General features: G+C 41.2%; 1 protein-coding gene across 1 annotated transcript; it reads right to left on the bottom strand.

The window, feature by feature from the left end:
- Positions 1-8,046: 8,046 nt before the first annotated feature.
- mboat1 (membrane bound O-acyltransferase domain containing 1) lies at positions 8,047-17,049 on the bottom strand. Its single transcript, XM_068570620.1, has 13 exons — positions 16,821-17,049; positions 15,960-16,105; positions 15,632-15,709; positions 14,453-14,548; positions 11,655-11,710; positions 11,483-11,537; positions 10,358-10,550; positions 9,932-10,124; positions 9,738-9,841; positions 9,590-9,654; positions 9,365-9,497; positions 8,994-9,145; positions 8,047-8,560 (listed from the first exon to the last, which is right to left on the bottom strand). The coding sequence occupies exons 1-13, from the start codon at positions 16,914-16,916 to the stop codon at positions 8,377-8,379; spliced, it is 1,551 nt and encodes a 516-aa protein (XP_068426721.1). The 5' UTR covers positions 16,917-17,049; the 3' UTR covers positions 8,047-8,376.
- Positions 17,050-17,348: the final 299 nt, after the last annotated feature.

Below are 17,348 nucleotides of genomic sequence, written 5' to 3'. Positions count from 1 at the left end.
CCTCCTTCTTTTTCTCCTTCTTCTACGCGGTGCGGGCGCGTGTTTCCAGGAAGTCAGAACGGCGTCTCGGTCACGTGGTACAAGCCTGACGCGTCACGTCGCTCTGGGTTACCGACGGCCGGGCTTTGTTGGCATTATTTGAAATGGTTCTTTAAATACACCATGGATCTATATTTCAGAGGCTGACTGCGATGGTGGAGCGGTTCAATCTAGTACCGGTCAGGATTGAGCTTCCACCAGCAAAACCCAAGGTACCGGGTTCGCGACTGAGTTTGCGCAGACTCAGTAGCGAGTGTGGACGCTTGCACTAGCTCCTCGTAGTCAGGTGGGTTTTCCCTAAGGGGGTTTCCTCCCACACAGTACAGGGCTTACTGTACGTTGCATACGTGCATGTGCGTATACAGCTACGGGTTCTCCATGTTCTACTACGAAAGTAGTTCAAGTCCTAGTACTGAGTTGTTATTAGGCTTAGACCTGGCTAAGTAAGGGGTTCACATATAAATCGTATACATGTGGATGGTGCACGAAGCATGGCATACGACGATGGTATGGGCATATCCTCCCTAGTGACAACTCGAAAAAACGTTTTAAAAAAAATGTACTCTAAAAATATATATACATATTATAATTATTAATTATTAATTATTAAATATTAATTGTAATACAATACATATATAATAAATAATTACAAATAATGAATTACTAAATAATATAATAAATATATAGAATAGAATAGAAATGAATAGATAAATATATAATAGAACAGAATGAAAAATGAAAATGCCACATAAAGTCACACCCAGAAACCTGTGAAAATACCTCTAACCAATTTACCCACTCAGAAATCGGAACTTGAGCACTCTAAATATAATAATAATAATAATAATAATAATAATAATAATAATAATAATAATAATAATAATAATAATAATAATAGGAACTAATAACATTGTTTTTTTCATATTATTTTATGCACATACAGGAGAATCAGTCTCATTGTGAGATTGATGGGTTTAGAATTCCCCATTATTATTTATATATATATATATATCTATATATATAGATATATATATATATCTATATATATATATCTATCTATATATATATATATATCTATATATATATATATCTCTCTCTCTATATATATATATATATATATATATAGATAGATAGATAGATAGATAGATAGATAGATAGATAGATAGATAGATAGATAGATAGATAGATAGATAGATAGATAGATAGATAGATAGATATATATATATATATATATATATATATATATATATATATATATATATCACCTCCAATTAGATTGTTAAACTGATACTCAGTATAATATTCAGAATTTGATTTATAATCATAGTACAAATTTGCTTCAGGATCAATGTTATTTTCAAAACTAAATGATTTATGTTCATTTAGAAAACTTAGATTTAACTTCCACCTTATACTTTCCGTTTACAACCTGAACAACAATCATAGGTTTGCTTGTTTTATCTTTTTGTGGTAGAGTGTGACAGGCTGATATTTGCTGTGTCTCCAGGTGAATGTTCTTACTTCTTAGTAATGTCACCACTTGTTGCTCCAGAGTGTGCAGCTCCTCGGGTGGTTCATCCTCACCGTGGCGATCCCTTGCTGTAACTCTGGCATAGTTTCCAGCCCAGTGATGACAAAGTTATCATTCCTGGAGAACTGCTCCAATTCGTCAACTCTTTGTTCCAGCAGTTCAATCCTTTGGTCCCTTTGCTGGACTGTGGCCTTCAGCTCACGGACCTCCTCCATGAGGCCCATGAGATTACTTTGTTGTTTTACCATTTTGCTGATGTCCTCAGACATAAAATTGAGGGATTTTTTTGAATCTCTCTTCCAATTCCTCCGCCAGTTTTTTGGTTCTAATCAACATTTTTTGGTTTGGTTTGTTTTTTGCTTGTTTTCGTGATCTCTGAAGGATTGTAGAAAGGTTCTGAGCAGGAAAACGCCATGGCAGCCATCTTGGAACTGCCAAAGTGTTGGCGTAAATGTTAAATATTTATCATAGAAGGATGTTTGCTGAAATTGATTGGCTGGCCCTACCCAAAAAAAATCCACCAGCCTCCACTGGAAATGAATTTAATAAAAGTTACAGGCAGAGCTCAAAGTCTTCTTCTCTTCTTCTTGTTCAGGTTTAACGGCGGTTGGCAACCATACATTTGGTGCATTACCGCCACCTTCTGCTCCGGATTATGGAGACTCTCTGTACCCCAGAAACAAAACCACCCCAAAACAAAATCAATACAAACAACAACAAAAATAAAAATAAAATGAATTCCTCTTTTCCTCCTTCTTTTTCTCCTTCTTCTCCGCGGTGCGGGCGCGTGTTTCCAGGAAGTCAGAACGGCGTCACGTGGTGAAAGCCCGATGCGTCACGTCGCTCTGGGTTACCGACGGCCGGGCTTTGTTGGCATTATTTGAAATGGTTCTTTAAATACACCATGGATCTATATTTCAGAGGCTGACTGCGATGGTGGAGCGGTTCAATCTAGTACCGGTCAGGATTGAGCTTCCACCAGCAAAACCCAAGGTACCGGGTTCGCGACTGAGTTTGCGCAGACTCAGTAGCGAGTGTGGACGCTTGCACTAGCTCCTCGTAGTCAGGTGGGTTTTCCCTAAGGGGGTTTCCTCCCACACAGTACAGGGCTTACTGTACGTTGCATACGTGCATGTGCGTATACAGCTACGGGTTCTCCATGTTCTACTACGAAAGTAGTTCAAGTCCTAGTACTGAGTTGTTATTAGGCTTAGACCTGGCTAAGTAAGGGGTTCACATATAAATCGTATACATGTGGATGGTGCACGAAGCATGGCATACGACGATGGTATGGGCATATCCTCCCTAGTGACAACTCGAAAAAACGTTTTAAAAAAAAGTTTTATTTTTTATTTTACTACATACTATATTGTATATATTAGAATTATTATAATAATTGTTATTATAATTATTAATTAATAGTAATATAATTATAATTAATTAATACTATTAATTGTATAATAATAACAAATTAATTATAATTAATTTAATTAATTATAATATGTATTATACTTATTAATTAATTAATTATAATACAATACATATAATACATACAATACATATTATAATAAATATAATAAATAAATGAAATAAATAGAATAGAATGAAAATGCTACTTTATACAACATTATCAAACCACAATCACACCAAGAAACCTGTGACAATACCTGAAAATAACCAATTTACCCACTCAGAAATCAGAACTTGAGCACTCTAAATAAACTAATAATAATTATTATTATAATAATAACATAATTACAACAAAGGCTTCAATTGAACTTGAATTCTATAAAGAGTAAGAATATGTCAGAATCAGAATCAGAAACTTTTTATTGCCACGTGAGTAAGTACAAATGAGGAATTTGTCCTGGCGGAAGGTGCATCACAACAACAACAACAACAACAACAACAACAACAAACAACAGCAGCAACAACAGAGAACATTTAACTATCCAAGAGAAAGTATAAAATAAAATTTAGATAAACAAGTAATAAGTAAGTACAAAGTAAGTAAATAAGTAAGGTGCAGTAAAAAGCAATAAATAATTAGCGATGCAATTAAAAAATAAGAAATAAAGGTAGCGATTTATAATGATAACAATAATATGAGTAAAGGTGAAGTAAAGCGCACGGAATGAGGTTATGGTTGTTGAAAGTGACAGGTGATGGGTAAAGTGGCGAGTGACTTGAATGTGTGGAGGATAGGAAGGGAGAGAAGGGAGAGAAGGGAGAGAAGGAAAGGTCCTGGGGGAGACAGAGTCAGTCAGTGGGGGACTCGGGCTCTATTGATGATCCCGACTGCTGCTGGGTAAAAACTGTTTGTGTGGCGGGAGGTCTTGGTCCTGATGGACCTCAGCCTCCTGCCAGAGGGAAGGGATTCAAAGAGTTTGTGTCCAGGCTGAGAGGGGTCGGCCGCAATCTTCCCTGCCCGTTGTCGTATTACAACATATTTTGCTTACAGTACAGCTCGTGACATCTTCAGTGATGCTGATATGAGTATTGAAAATAGTGTTTCCCATTTGCTCATAGTCTGTATTCAACTGTACTATCGATGACCTTACATTGAAAGTCTTTCTCATACCGTACCCTTGTAGGACAAAGTCAACACCCTTTTCATGTGTTGTCCAAGTCTCACTTATAGCAATAACTTGAAATGTATGACTTAATACATTTAAAGTCTTTCATTTTATCAAAATATGAACAGAGACTTCTACTATTGAAATGTATGATAGAGAAACCGTCTACCATCAATCTGAAGGATTGTAGAAAGGTTCTGAGCAGGAAAAGGCCATGGCAGCCATCTTGGAACTGCCAAAGTGTTGGCGTACATGTTAAATATTTATCACAGATGGATGTTTGCTGAAATTGATTGGCTGACCCTACCCAAAAAAATCCACCAGCCTCCACTGGAAATGAATTCAATAAAAGTAAAGAGATAAAACATTTGAGCACATATGAGGTTGCAGGCAGAGCTCAAAGTCTTCTTCTCTTCTTCTTGTTCAGGTTTAACGGCGGTTGGCAACCATACATTTGGTGCATTACCGCCACCTTCTGCTCCGGATTATGGATCAGACTGTAGACTCTCTGTACCCCAGAAACAAAACCACCCCAAAACAAAATCAATACAAACAACAACAAAAATGAAAATAAAATGAATTCCTCTTTTCCTCCTTCTTTTTCTCCTTCTTCTCCGCGGTGCGGGCGCGTGTTTCCAGGAAGTCAGAACGGCGTCTCGGTCACGTGGTACAAGCCCGACGCGTCACGTCGCTCTGGGTTACCGACGGCCGGGCTTTGTTGGCATTATTTGAAATGGTTCTTTAAATACACCATGGATCTATATTTCAGAGGCTGACTGCGATGGTGGAGCGGTTCAATCTAGTACCGGTCAGGATTGAGCTTCCACCAGCAAAACCCAAGGTACCGGGTTCGCGACTGAGTTTGCGCAGACTCAGTAGCGAGTGTGGACGCTTGCACTAGCTCCTCGTAGTCAGGTGGGTTTTCCCTAAGGGGGTTTCCTCCCACACAGTACAGGGCTTACTGTACGTTGCATACGTGCATGTGCGTATACAGCTACGGGTTCTCCATGTTCTACTACGAAAGTAGTTCAAGTCCTAGTACTGAGTTGTTATTAGGCTTAGACCTGGCTAAGTAAGGGGTTCACATATAAATCGTATACATGTGGATGGTGCACGAAGCATGGCATACGACGATGGTATGGGCATAACCTCCCTAGTGACAACTCGAAAAAACGTTTTAAAAAAAAAGTTTTATTTTTTATTTTTACTTTCATTCATTTCATTTTTCATTTTTTTCATTCTATTGCTATTACTCTAAAATATATATTATAATTATTAATTAATTACATAAATACATAAATACATATATATATATATATATATATATATATATAATACATAAAGAGAGATTGATAATAAATAATACTATTTTATGCACATACAAGACAATCAGTCTCATTGTGAGGTTGATGGGTTTAGAATTCCCTATTATTTATTATTAAATATATATCAACTTAATAAATTAAATAAAAATGTGTTTAACTGAAGCTTTATTTTGTTACTCAAATATCTTTACTCTATGCAAACATACTAAAATGGAACAACACACACACACACTCTCAAAGTCAGTATATTTATTTCATACATCTGCAAAAAAACCATATCAAAACCATATCTTTACAATCAGTATTAAGTCATTAAAATAGCTGCTCATTTTGACAACACAGCATCACATGTGCCATTGTCGCTCATTTCCCTGCATTACAAACACATCACATGCTGTAGTGGCATGAACATTTAATTATAAGAAAGAAAACACTTAAAGGTTACAGTTATTTCCATATCAGTTAATAAAGGCTTTTTTTCCCACACAAAAACCTATTTAATTACAGCAAATCATTGGGAAGAGCTTTTAGACATTTGACAGTGGCTGTGATGAGGATTTGTTCTAATTAGCCAGTCAACAACAGTCGAATTTGAATGTTCTGCTCTTCTTATTTCCTTTAACGTCCTAAAAAATCTGGTATTTATTAATTTAATAATGAATGTTAATTCAATGCATGCTACCTCTCCCCTCATGTCAACACTTAGATCCTTCTTAAGCGATGAGCTATGCTCCCCTCTGAGGCTTTTTTATGCTCAAAATCAGAGCGTTGAGTTGCTAAAAAAACGGGAAATACAAAATACTACATTTTTTTCTGTCTTCAAAGCTTAAGACTAAATTTCAAAGCAGTGAATGAAGACTGTGTCTCCATCAGATGGACGTGCTGTTAACAAAACTGTTAGCATCGTTAGCGCACCTTATTTTATACCCATGAATGTAGCTAAAAAAACTAACGTAGCTTACAGCAGCTAGCTCCGTTAATATCAAGCCGTTGTGCCACTTTTAAAACTTCCAATGCTCCAAAATCTCTCATAAGGTTTTGAGAACAAAAAAATAGCAGAATTAAAAATAAACACACTATTTTGTTCGCCATGCTGAGCTCATCTCTAATAATAAGCATCACCTTCTGATTCATGAACTGTGATTGTGCTCAAGTAAAAAATTGGGAAAAGAAGAAAATGTGAATTGTGTTGAGGAAATTGTAATTTCAGTGGGGGGAGGGAGGGGGGTTGTATGACGTTGCATTTGGGAGATGCTGCAGCATGGCACTCAGTCCAAGAAGTCAGTACCTTCATTGCTTAAATCAGCCGAGTTCAGACAGAACGAACAACCAGCAGATGTCTCTGCAGCTGCTGAGAGGCTCTGGTAAGTCTTCAAATGTGAACCACAGAAAGGAAACAGCACCTTGGGCCTGCTGAGAGGTCACATTTTTACTCCCACCCCCCCTCTAAAAAAAGGTATATTTCCTCTTAGTTTCACTGCAGCTTTTTGTTCAGAGACTCTACACATCATAACAGGTAACCAGCACCATTCACATGGTAAAGTACGAACACATTAAGAGCTATGTCACTGTTAAAAGAGCTTTCTAAAAGGAAAGTGGACTGACGACGCTCATTAAATCAATGAAAATATGCTCACATGTTCCAACAGTTAACATCAACGTGTGCCCCGTTTCTTCACTCGGTACATATGTGCGATGCAAAAAACACACGCGGAAGCTCGCTGTAGTGATAGCACGCCGTAGATCTCTTCAAACGTTTGCCAGCGATTAAAAAATGGCATCCCTGAAGCGGCCAGGTGTCCTCACCTGGAGGATCCGTCCGCCTGAAGACTGCATCAGTTTCACCGGTCAGTTGGAGAGCTGCGTGGACTCATTGGTATTGCGAGTGTCGTTCAACTCAGGCAGTGCAAACAGTGGGAGAAGCACCCACACACCCACACACCCACACACACACACACACACACACACACACACACACACACACACAGGGTCAGTGACAGAGGTTAGTGGGACGCAGCACAAAGTAAAACAAATACACACACATACAAACCAGGGCTCTATCTCTCCCTCTCTCACTTTCTCTCCCTCTTTTTCTCTCTCTCTCCCTCTCCCTCCTCTTGGTATGCTCTTTTGTTGGGTCCACACAAGAGCGGCCATTGTATGTAGAGTGTGACCAAGTACGAGCCTGCCTAAGAAAGAGAGAGCGCGCATGAGCATATTTGTGTTCCCAGTGTCTGTTTGTGTGTGTGTGTGTGTGTGTGTGTGTGTGTGTCCTGGTATTCGTGCCCTGTTCATGGGCTGCTCTCCCACTGCGCTGGCTCGGATCCCACCAATCGGCAGGACGGCGTGAATCGAGGACGAGGAATAAAGTGAGCCTCCTTTCTCTCTCTCTCTCTTCACACTGTTGCATTGTTGTTGGAGCCGGCAGGCGGCTGCTGCTGCTGCTGCCGCTGCTGCCGCTGCTGCTGCCGCCGCCGCCGCTGCTGCTGCTGCTGCTGCTGCTGCTGCTGCTGCTGCTGCTGCCGCTGCTGCTGCCGCTGCTGCCGCCGCCGCCGCCGCCGCTGCTGCTGCTGCTGCTGCTGCTGCTGCTGGCCTAGAGGGAGGAGAGTGGACGAGAGCGGGGGCAGGTGGAGGCCGGCGTCCTGGCGGTCGGCGCCGCAGATGTTCGTCTCAGCTAATGTTCATCTTTGCACGGTGTGCTTGTGTTTGTTGTGTTCTCTCGGTAAGAAAATCTCTCCCCATGCACATCCGGTCACATAGGATATGTGTCTGTATTGTCTCCAAAAAAAATAAATAATGTTTTTCCCGTTTCGAATCGTCTGAAAGCCCCTTTAGGGATATTCACTCGTCTTTGAGAGGATGCCCTCGACTGAGAGTCTGGCGAAAGAGCGCGAAGAGGGGATTTTCAATCTGCTTTGTCATTGTTGTTGGAGTGAACCGGCTGGCCCTGTGCTGAGCACGGGGACGAGGAGGAGGAGGAAGAGGAGGAAGAGGAGGAAGAGGAGGAGAAGGGTTCACTGGGTTTGTGTTTCCAATGCAGGGCGATCGCAGCCAGAATGCTGATGATGTGAACGTGGAAGTACATGGACCTGACATGAAGAAACACAGAATAAATGATGTCATTAATGTACCGTCACAAAAAGTGACATGACAAAAATAAAGCAGGACAACAAAAAAAAAATGTTCGAAACTAAAATAAGAACAATTTTTTGCAAATGTAAAACTAAAAAAAGGAGTTGTGGTGTTGGTAATTTCGCCATTTTCTGACATTCAGAGAAAATTGACAAATTGACAAGATTATTTTAGTTGCAGCCCTAATTACCATACACTTCCTCTTGAATCTTTTAGACGGTGGAAGAGATCGTAAGTAGTTTGTTGGGTGAATCCTCAGAAAAATGTCCATGAAACTCTCCAGACACATTTGTGTTAACACACTCTCTCATGTATAAAGCTGTTGGACAGAGACAGAATTCACAATTGCGCGGCCAGAGCATAAGTAATATCATAAAGTATCCAGCGTACCTGTAATAAACCAAAGTGGGCTCGACCGCGAGAAGAAGAAAAGGCATAACGGTGTAGCAGATGGCCAGCTGAGTGGCCGCCCAGGTTAAGAGGTCGTAAGCCAGCTTCAGGCCTCCGAAGCCCAGAAAGTAGTGACGGACAGACTTCCGCACCTGGTGGAGAGACAGACAGGTGAAGAGAGAGGAACGAACAGACAGGAAGTCAACTAACGCAATTAAGCTCCATGACGAGGACGTTTTACCACCCAGAGCTTCATGATATCTTCTCTCTTACGACTTCCTCCACCGTCTCAGGTGATTGAAAGGTCAGCTGACAGTGTGTACGACTTGTCATAAAGCTGTCGAAATGACACTTTCTCTGGAGGTACTCACAGCTCGGGCCGCCATGGTGATGGGGATGGCCGTGATGAAGGTGAAATAGTACCCCGGGTAAACGCCGTGCCACAGGGCCGACAGGAAAAAGGTCAACGCCAACCTGTGCTTAGGGGCTCGGTCGTAACACACCCTGCGGACACGAGAGGAGTCGGAGGAGTTTGTGACACGGAGAGCCGAGTAAACGTCCTCTGACTGCACGCGAGAGGGTGGAAGCTCACTTACGTCTTGAGCCAAATACCCGTTTGAATATTCCAGTTGTCTATGAACGTCTTGAAGCTGGTTGCGGTCTGAAAAAAGATTAATACATTTTTAAAAAAAACACACTCAAGTCATTGCCGACATGCGCGTGCAGTTGGAGCATTGAGGATACCTCAATCCCTAAAATGTCGAGGTTGCAGATGAGATCCCACGATGGCTTTCCATTTTCATCCAACCCCGAGAAACCATAACCTGCAGCGTTGTTGACCGCATCAGCTGACGAGGACAGGAAAAAAAAAGACTGAAATCACATGACTTCTACGGCAATAACGATGTGAAACACACACACACACACACGCTGCTCACCTAGTGTCCAGGCAAAGTAGAATTTGGGCCTTGCTGCTTGTATGGAGAAGAAGGCGTAGGCGAGCCGCGTGAGGAAGGGGGCTCGGCTGACAAAATGGGGGTCGGCGTTGTACGTTATGGGCAAAAAACGAGTCACAGTGAGGAAGAACAGCACGCATCCGCTGCAGACCAGCAGCTTTCGACAGACAGCGTTCTGCAGAGGAATGGAAACACACATGACCAATGGACGCGATGTAGATAGCATGAAGCTAGCATGTAGGTAGCATGTAGGACAAGTCGCCAAAACTGAAGAATCAGACGCCTGAGTCGACTGGAAAAAGCTCAGTGAATATAGAAATTAAAAGTAGGAGAAGATGGCGATTGCAATCAGGCAGATTTGACTAGTGTCAGAAGAGGAAGCGGCCAGCTCTGCGTTCATGACTGTACCACAGGCGACGGGTCCGGGGTCTTATCGTAGCCGTTCTGCCCGTTGCACGTCCCGAAGCGCCGCCTCAGCCTCCTGCTGATGTGTCGGCCCTCGATGAAGTCGATGTACTCTTTATAGTTACTGCACGGCCCCACGAAGACACTCAGGAAGTTCAGGTTGTAACTCAGGTACTCGATGAAAGAAGGCCTGACGCTGGAGAAACAAGAGGAGGGTCGATTAGTTAAGACAACACGGAGAACCACTTTAGATGGAACAATGATCCGGTACGGTCCCTTTAGGTCACAGATTAAAGCAGTTTAAGGGACTCGGACCGGTGCCAAATACTGAAGAACCAGGAAATCATGAATCATAAAGAAATCTTATTGTTGCCTAAATAAACAAACATCCTTTAACACAAGTTTACGTTCACATGCACAATCATGCACACACACGTTCGACACAATTACATTATTTATTTCTCTTTTTTTTCTTTTTCTTTTCTTGTCTGTCTTGTGCATATTTTATTTTATGTTTGTAATTTTGTAAAATGTTTAATAATATATAGATGCAGTTGGCTTTTTGCCTCTTCCTGCTCTGTGATATTCATTTATCTCTGTTACGTTTGTTTATTTTTTCATTTTGAGTCTTGAGTTCGAATTGTGCAAATAAAAAAATGTAAATCATTACAAAGAAGAGACGTTTTGTCCTCCTGAGCTATTGTCTACGTCGCTGGTTATGCATCAAAGATTCATTGTAAAAGGGCATGCGTACACTGATGGCTGTGGTTTTAAGCGATTCACATGCACACATATTTCTGTATTTCTCATGCAAAATGATGCCTCTTTTCTAAGTTCCCAGCATGCTTTTTACATGAACAAGCTATTCACCATGATTCCATCTGCGTGTCATTGTCCCTCGTGGCTAAAGGAAAAGACACAGTTCACAGGGACATTGGGTCCAAATCCACATCAACCCAACATGATAAACTATGTGCAACTCAAAGGTCAAAGATTTAGTCGAGAAAAAAGAAGATCATCATTATTCACAGAACAAATCATCATCAATCATCAAGTCCTGAGGCTTCACACAGAATTACTGCTGTAAACAAGACAGAAGACTGAGGAATCAGCACGATGGAAACTTACTGAACAGCCAGAGGCTTCTGCTCAGAGGTCAGCTGTTCAGGTTTCTTACACATACCTGAAAAGCAAAGAACGAAAGAAGGAGAAGGAAGCTCTTGTTAAAGTATAAAGTATCCATCCATCCATCCATCCATTCATCCCCTGTGCTCGTCCTCCATCTCCTCCTCTGTCTTACCGTCGTGCAGCTGGAAGGCCAGTGTCGTTATCTTCTGGGTTACTATCATCAGAGGCCTGTGCAGACAAACACAAAACGGTAACTAACGTTAGACAATGACCTTGTGGATATTCTGGGTGAATAGATCCATGTTTAAGTCAGAAGCAGCATCACGTATGAAATCAAAACGACTGAGGCTGCAGAAGGTATTGACCCTCGTGAATCACTTCAATGTTTCCAACGGTGTCACATCTCCATCCACTGCAAGTCATTAACCCTTTATATGTCATTGAAATACTTTGAAATTCAAAATGTCAACCCCAGCGCGCTATTGGAGGACATAATAATACTCCTTTACTGTTGTGACATTCAAAAAATATGTATATTTTTAAAGGTAGAAAATGAACATCCACCAAATTACCATATATGGTTCCTTGCCCGTTTGGTGAAAACAATCATAAACGATGCGGGAAAGACGTCATATGTACAGGGTGCGGAAGGGACCATATATGGTTACTTGAACGAGAAAGGGTTAAGGGCTTAACTTTCAAATTTTAAGTTTCTTACGCTAGTAGAATATTCTATTGCACTTAAAATGATGTAATCCATCTGTAGGTTTTTACACCTGTTTGCAAAAATAATCGGCAACAATCTGCTTTCACTTGATGATAAAAACACCGTCATCTAGAAGAACAATACAGGACACAGCATAACAATGCTAACGGGGACTCAGGGACTTTAGTTTCAGGAAGTTCGCCCCTCTCGGACACCAAAATAAGTGCTGAAAGAGAAGCGACGGCTTCAAGGTTGAGTACAGTAAGTCTGGAAAGATCCAAACCCCCCAACTCCTGGTTTCATTCACAGATAGAGACCTCTCTGTCCCAAGAATGTGGGTGTGCGTGCACAAAGGCACACACAAACTCTCTCTCTCTCTCTCTCTCACACACACACACACACACACACACACACACTCTCTGTTTCCTCTGTGTGTGAGTCGGCTGCATTGTGCGGACAGCATGGAAAACCGAGGCGGAGCGGGACGGAGCGGCTGGCACTGCCAGCTCGTTGGCTGTGGAGAAACCTTTTCAGGGCGCCAGCCAGCATGTGCAGCTCTCTGCGCCGCTGCAGCCGACACACTCTTGTTTTTTCCACACAGACTCCAACGTTGGCAACGTGCGAGCCTGCTTGTTTTTTTTGTTGTTGACCCAGTTGAATTTCAGTTCTGCTGAACAGCTCATGGAAAAGAGCGGCGACAAATGGGAGAACAGCAACAGAGCAACCAACGGAGAAAGCAACACAGAACATCAAGGGGATAGAGGACAGCAGTGGGAAACAGCAGGTTAGATGAATAGTGTCGTCCCAGCAGAAACAATAAACCCACTGAGTCTTATTCGCTTTGGCACGGGGGTTTCCACACCCGGTCCTGTGTGAGTACACATATGGACACCAACTGTGATTCACCACCGTTCATCTTTCCAATATGAAAGCAGGAGCTCTAATTCAACATATGACATAACCAAAGGCTGACTCAGGCCTGGACGCTCGTTGCCAAAAAGGCACGCAGAGTTCAAGTGAGGCTGCTCGCAGATTCATCATCCCCCACCAGAGCGGGGAGAAGAAGTTGCTGCATCGGAGCAGCAACTTCCACACTCAACTGCATACGTTGAACTACGTTACTGCTTCATCTGGAAGACATTGCAGTCACACAACAGGTACCATCTCAGGTGGTATGATGACAAAACACATGGACGGTCAAATAAATATTTGTCCTTATATATATATATATATATATATATATATATATATATATATATATATATATATATATAAGAAAATAACAGGAAAGTAAAGCAAAAAGTATAAAAAAAATAAATAAGAGGAAATTAAAATAATAATAAAAGATAATAAAAAAATTATATTATATTATATATATTATATATATATACATATATATATGTATATATATATATATATATATATATATATATAATTTTTTTATTATTATTTTAATTTCCTCTTATTTATTTTTTTTATACTTTTTGCTTTACTTTCCTGTTATTTTCTTCCTTACTATTGTGAATTGAACACCACACGAATAAAAAAAAATTAAAAAATACTTCTCCGATGATGTATATACCCTTATATTGTGCATACTCACCAATAAAGTATATTCAAAATATATATATATATATATATTTGTCTGTTTTTTGTGTGAAACCTGGAAGGCCCAATAGGCCTATTTTAACAAAATGATAACGCTCTTTATCAAAGAAAGCACATCATTGTGAAAGTATCTGCGGTTGAAGTTCAAACTTGTGGGCTGAGTTTTGCTTTCCAAAAAGTCATTTTTGATGATGCCATCTTTAATTTATGAAATAACGAGCAATGACTGAGGAGTCTGCGCCCAGCTTGTGTCCTCGCTAACTTCTCCTTTCAGCACTTCTTCGTGGTTCTTATAGAGTCCAAATGTGATGTTGAAACGCGACGAAACCCTTCACATAAAACAGAAACACACTGAAGCGTCGACTGCCCGCTGCTTCAGACCTTGTTTCCAAAACAACAAAGTCACAGTTGCCAGGAGGGAGCGAGTGCCTTTTAACTCCACCCGGCGTGACAATGTCAACTGTGAGCGGTGAGCAATCCACAGCGCCGCTTCCTAATCAGCGGCGCTGTATTTACACAAGGCCGTGGCAGCACAGCACGAGCGGGTATACGACGCAGTTTGTAAAAACCTTCGCCGATAACGCGACGTGCTGCAGCCAGAAGGTGTGGCAAAGAGAGAAAGTGGAGAAAAGAGGAGTGATCAGGTTTTTCTTTACCCAGAGAAGTCCGTGGACAGAACCCCGTAGTTATAGATGAAGACTCTGCTCACTTGGCACACCGTCAAGTAGCCCATAGCCGTCAGCATGGAGTACCTGTGTGTGTGGAGGAATGAGCACAACGATTAGGAGGCTCTGGTGACACATTATACACTCCATGGAAATATTACAAATCAGCGCTGATAACCTCTTGGTCAATTACTAATCAGCTAATTACATTTTTTTTTCACTATTCAGCTCTTAAAAGAGATTACGCAACGTGTAAATACGCAGCAATGTGTGTCGGCATTGCTCACTAGTTTTTAACATCCACTTCTCTGTTTTTTATGCTGATGGGACATGGAGAGGAGTTGAATGGGGTAGCCATGTTGTCTCTGCGTGCTCGGATCGAGACAACGTGGTTGAATTCAGATGAGCTTGTTGGCTCAATGCGTGGATGTTGACTGTTTGTGCTTTTCTTCAAAAGCAAGCTGCTAGGAATGCAATACTTATTACCAAGTGGTTACTTTTTGAATATGTCTTTATCACAACATTTTTGCTCATCGTTTGCTGCTACAAACCTTGCCGCTGTGCACTTGCAGATTATAAATGGGTCAGGATGAATAATGGATTTGCTCAAAGTGAAATTGGGGACTTCAAAATGCAATTTAAATACACAGACACACACACACACACACAGTTCAGATGCATCCGCACATGTCTGGGTTTGTTTATCATATTAAAAAAAAGTCAAAACGTGCCTCACAACAACAAATCAATTATCAGTAGAAGAACCATTATCAAGACTAAGCAATCTGCCTCCTCCACCAGACATAATCCTGTCACGTACATAATCTGCAGGCTGATCTAGTCTGACCAGTCTTCCTTGAAGACAACAGACCGGTATCTCTGAAATGAGGAGTAGCAGGTCTGTCGTCCACCTGTCTGTCAGCATGACGACAGACCGCCAGGTCAGTTCGGTCTTCTTTACATCAGAACAGATTCATGGTTGTCCAAAACCAAAAGTATATAACTCCACCTAACGTTTGATATGTTTACCCGTCACGAATTCCACCACAGTTCAGGGCTGCGACATTTCACGATACATTTTACACACTCCAACATTTTGTCTCCATAACTTAGCATTACACAGGATTTTTTGTGTGACTTTCCCTTTGAAAGATGAAGACCAACACTCACCTGTGGACATTGTTGATGTCAGCGTTGATGATGATCAAGTAGCTTGCCAGCACCACTGTCAGGATGTGAGCCGAGTACCTGCAGACGAGGACAAACACCATCTGAAAGCGTGCACCATTGCTATCATTTGAGTAATACAGCGTTCGTTGTGTACAGTCGGTGTGGCCTGTACGTCTGTCATTGCAGATACGTTTCCCTCTGAACCCTTGTACTCCATGTGCATCTCCTTTTTCTTTCTTTTGGTTCCCAACAGAAGACGAAGATGCACACAGCATTGTATGAGAGACATGGAAGGAAGTACACGTGTGAGCGTATCTCTGTGCAGTACCATCCAAAGCAGAAGATGAGAAACACGACGCCCAGCAGGGCGGCCACAGCGTGCCGGACCAGGGGATTGGCATGGCTAGGACCGAGGTAGAGCCGAAACCAGAAGGCAGCCGCCAGGGCGAACAGCTGGCACGCCACAAAATTCACCTGTGCAGGAGAGAGAGATAGAGATGAGGAGTGTTCACACACGCTAAAAAAACACAATATCTGCTTCTTTTAAATCAACTGGCAATAAAACAACTCCTGTGGGGACGTATTGTGAAAGCATGATGTGAGATTTTAAAGAAATGTGTTTTTTTAATCTTTCCTTACTGAGTTTGCAAAAGACCACAAAAACACTTCAATCACTTTGGTCACTTTAAGCACTTCAACTGAAGCAATATAACGACTTTTTAAATACTTTGTATATTGCCATTGTGGATTCTTCACACTTTGTATTCCGGTTTTACTCTTTATTTATATTTATATCACTTTTTTTATTTGACTTTGTTTCTTGTGTGCACTTCACTTGTTGCTGTAATCCTGCAATATCCCCACTGCGAGACTAATAAAGGATTATTTTATTCTATCTTATCTTATCCTAGTGATACCACTAGTTTTGCTGATGGAACATTTGGGAAGTGGAACATGAAAAAGCTCACGATAAACGTCAAGTAGCCTCGTGTTTAAACTTCGGTGTGCAGAGAGAAATAAACAGAGAAAGGCTTCAACTTAACCCATTAACATTATGAACTACGTCATGGGCGTCGATGCCCGTCATGGAGGAATAACTGCACGCACCTCACGTGAGTGACACTAATAAGACAACAAAGGGAAGTAAAACAATACAATTATATAATATAATATGATGAGTTCCTCCTACCTGATCAAGAGGAAAGCCCAAGTAGTCACTGACAGGCAGCAGCCACTTGGATCCAGTGGTTTTAACGTGAAACGCACTTTCCGTCCGTTTATCCATCTTTCGTCGAGTTTCTTCTTCTTCTATTTTAATAAATGTAGTTTTTACTCTCTTCTGTGGCAACAATGCGTTGTTTGCGTGACAACTCGAGCCAGTCTACGCAATGACAGCACAGGCATGGCGCCCCGGCTCCCTCTCTGCTCCACTCCGCTCCTCAGGCTCAGGACCAGTCAAGCCAGGCGGCGACAGGAAGCAAATACATCGCGTTTCCGGTTGTTGCTTTCAAAATAAAAGACGAAGGCGCGAAATTGAGTCTGACGTTCATGTGGTAAAAAAGAAAGTAAATTATATATATATATATATATATATATATATATATATATATATATATATATATATATATATATATATATATATATATATATATATAATTTGTTTTTGCCCACAGTACACTCACAGACCATCCACCTTGTTTAGTTTGGCCTGCAATCA

Source organism: Clinocottus analis, unplaced genomic scaffold (assembly GCF_023055335.1).
Source record: "Clinocottus analis isolate CAN_PGR_092001 unplaced genomic scaffold, fCliAna1.0.p SCAF_9, whole genome shotgun sequence".
In the NCBI taxonomy this organism is placed as follows: domain Eukaryota; kingdom Metazoa; phylum Chordata; class Actinopteri; order Perciformes; family Cottidae; genus Clinocottus; species Clinocottus analis.
Note: the sequence above shows the minus strand (reverse complement) of the source record. Positions and strands in the feature narration are given on the sequence as shown.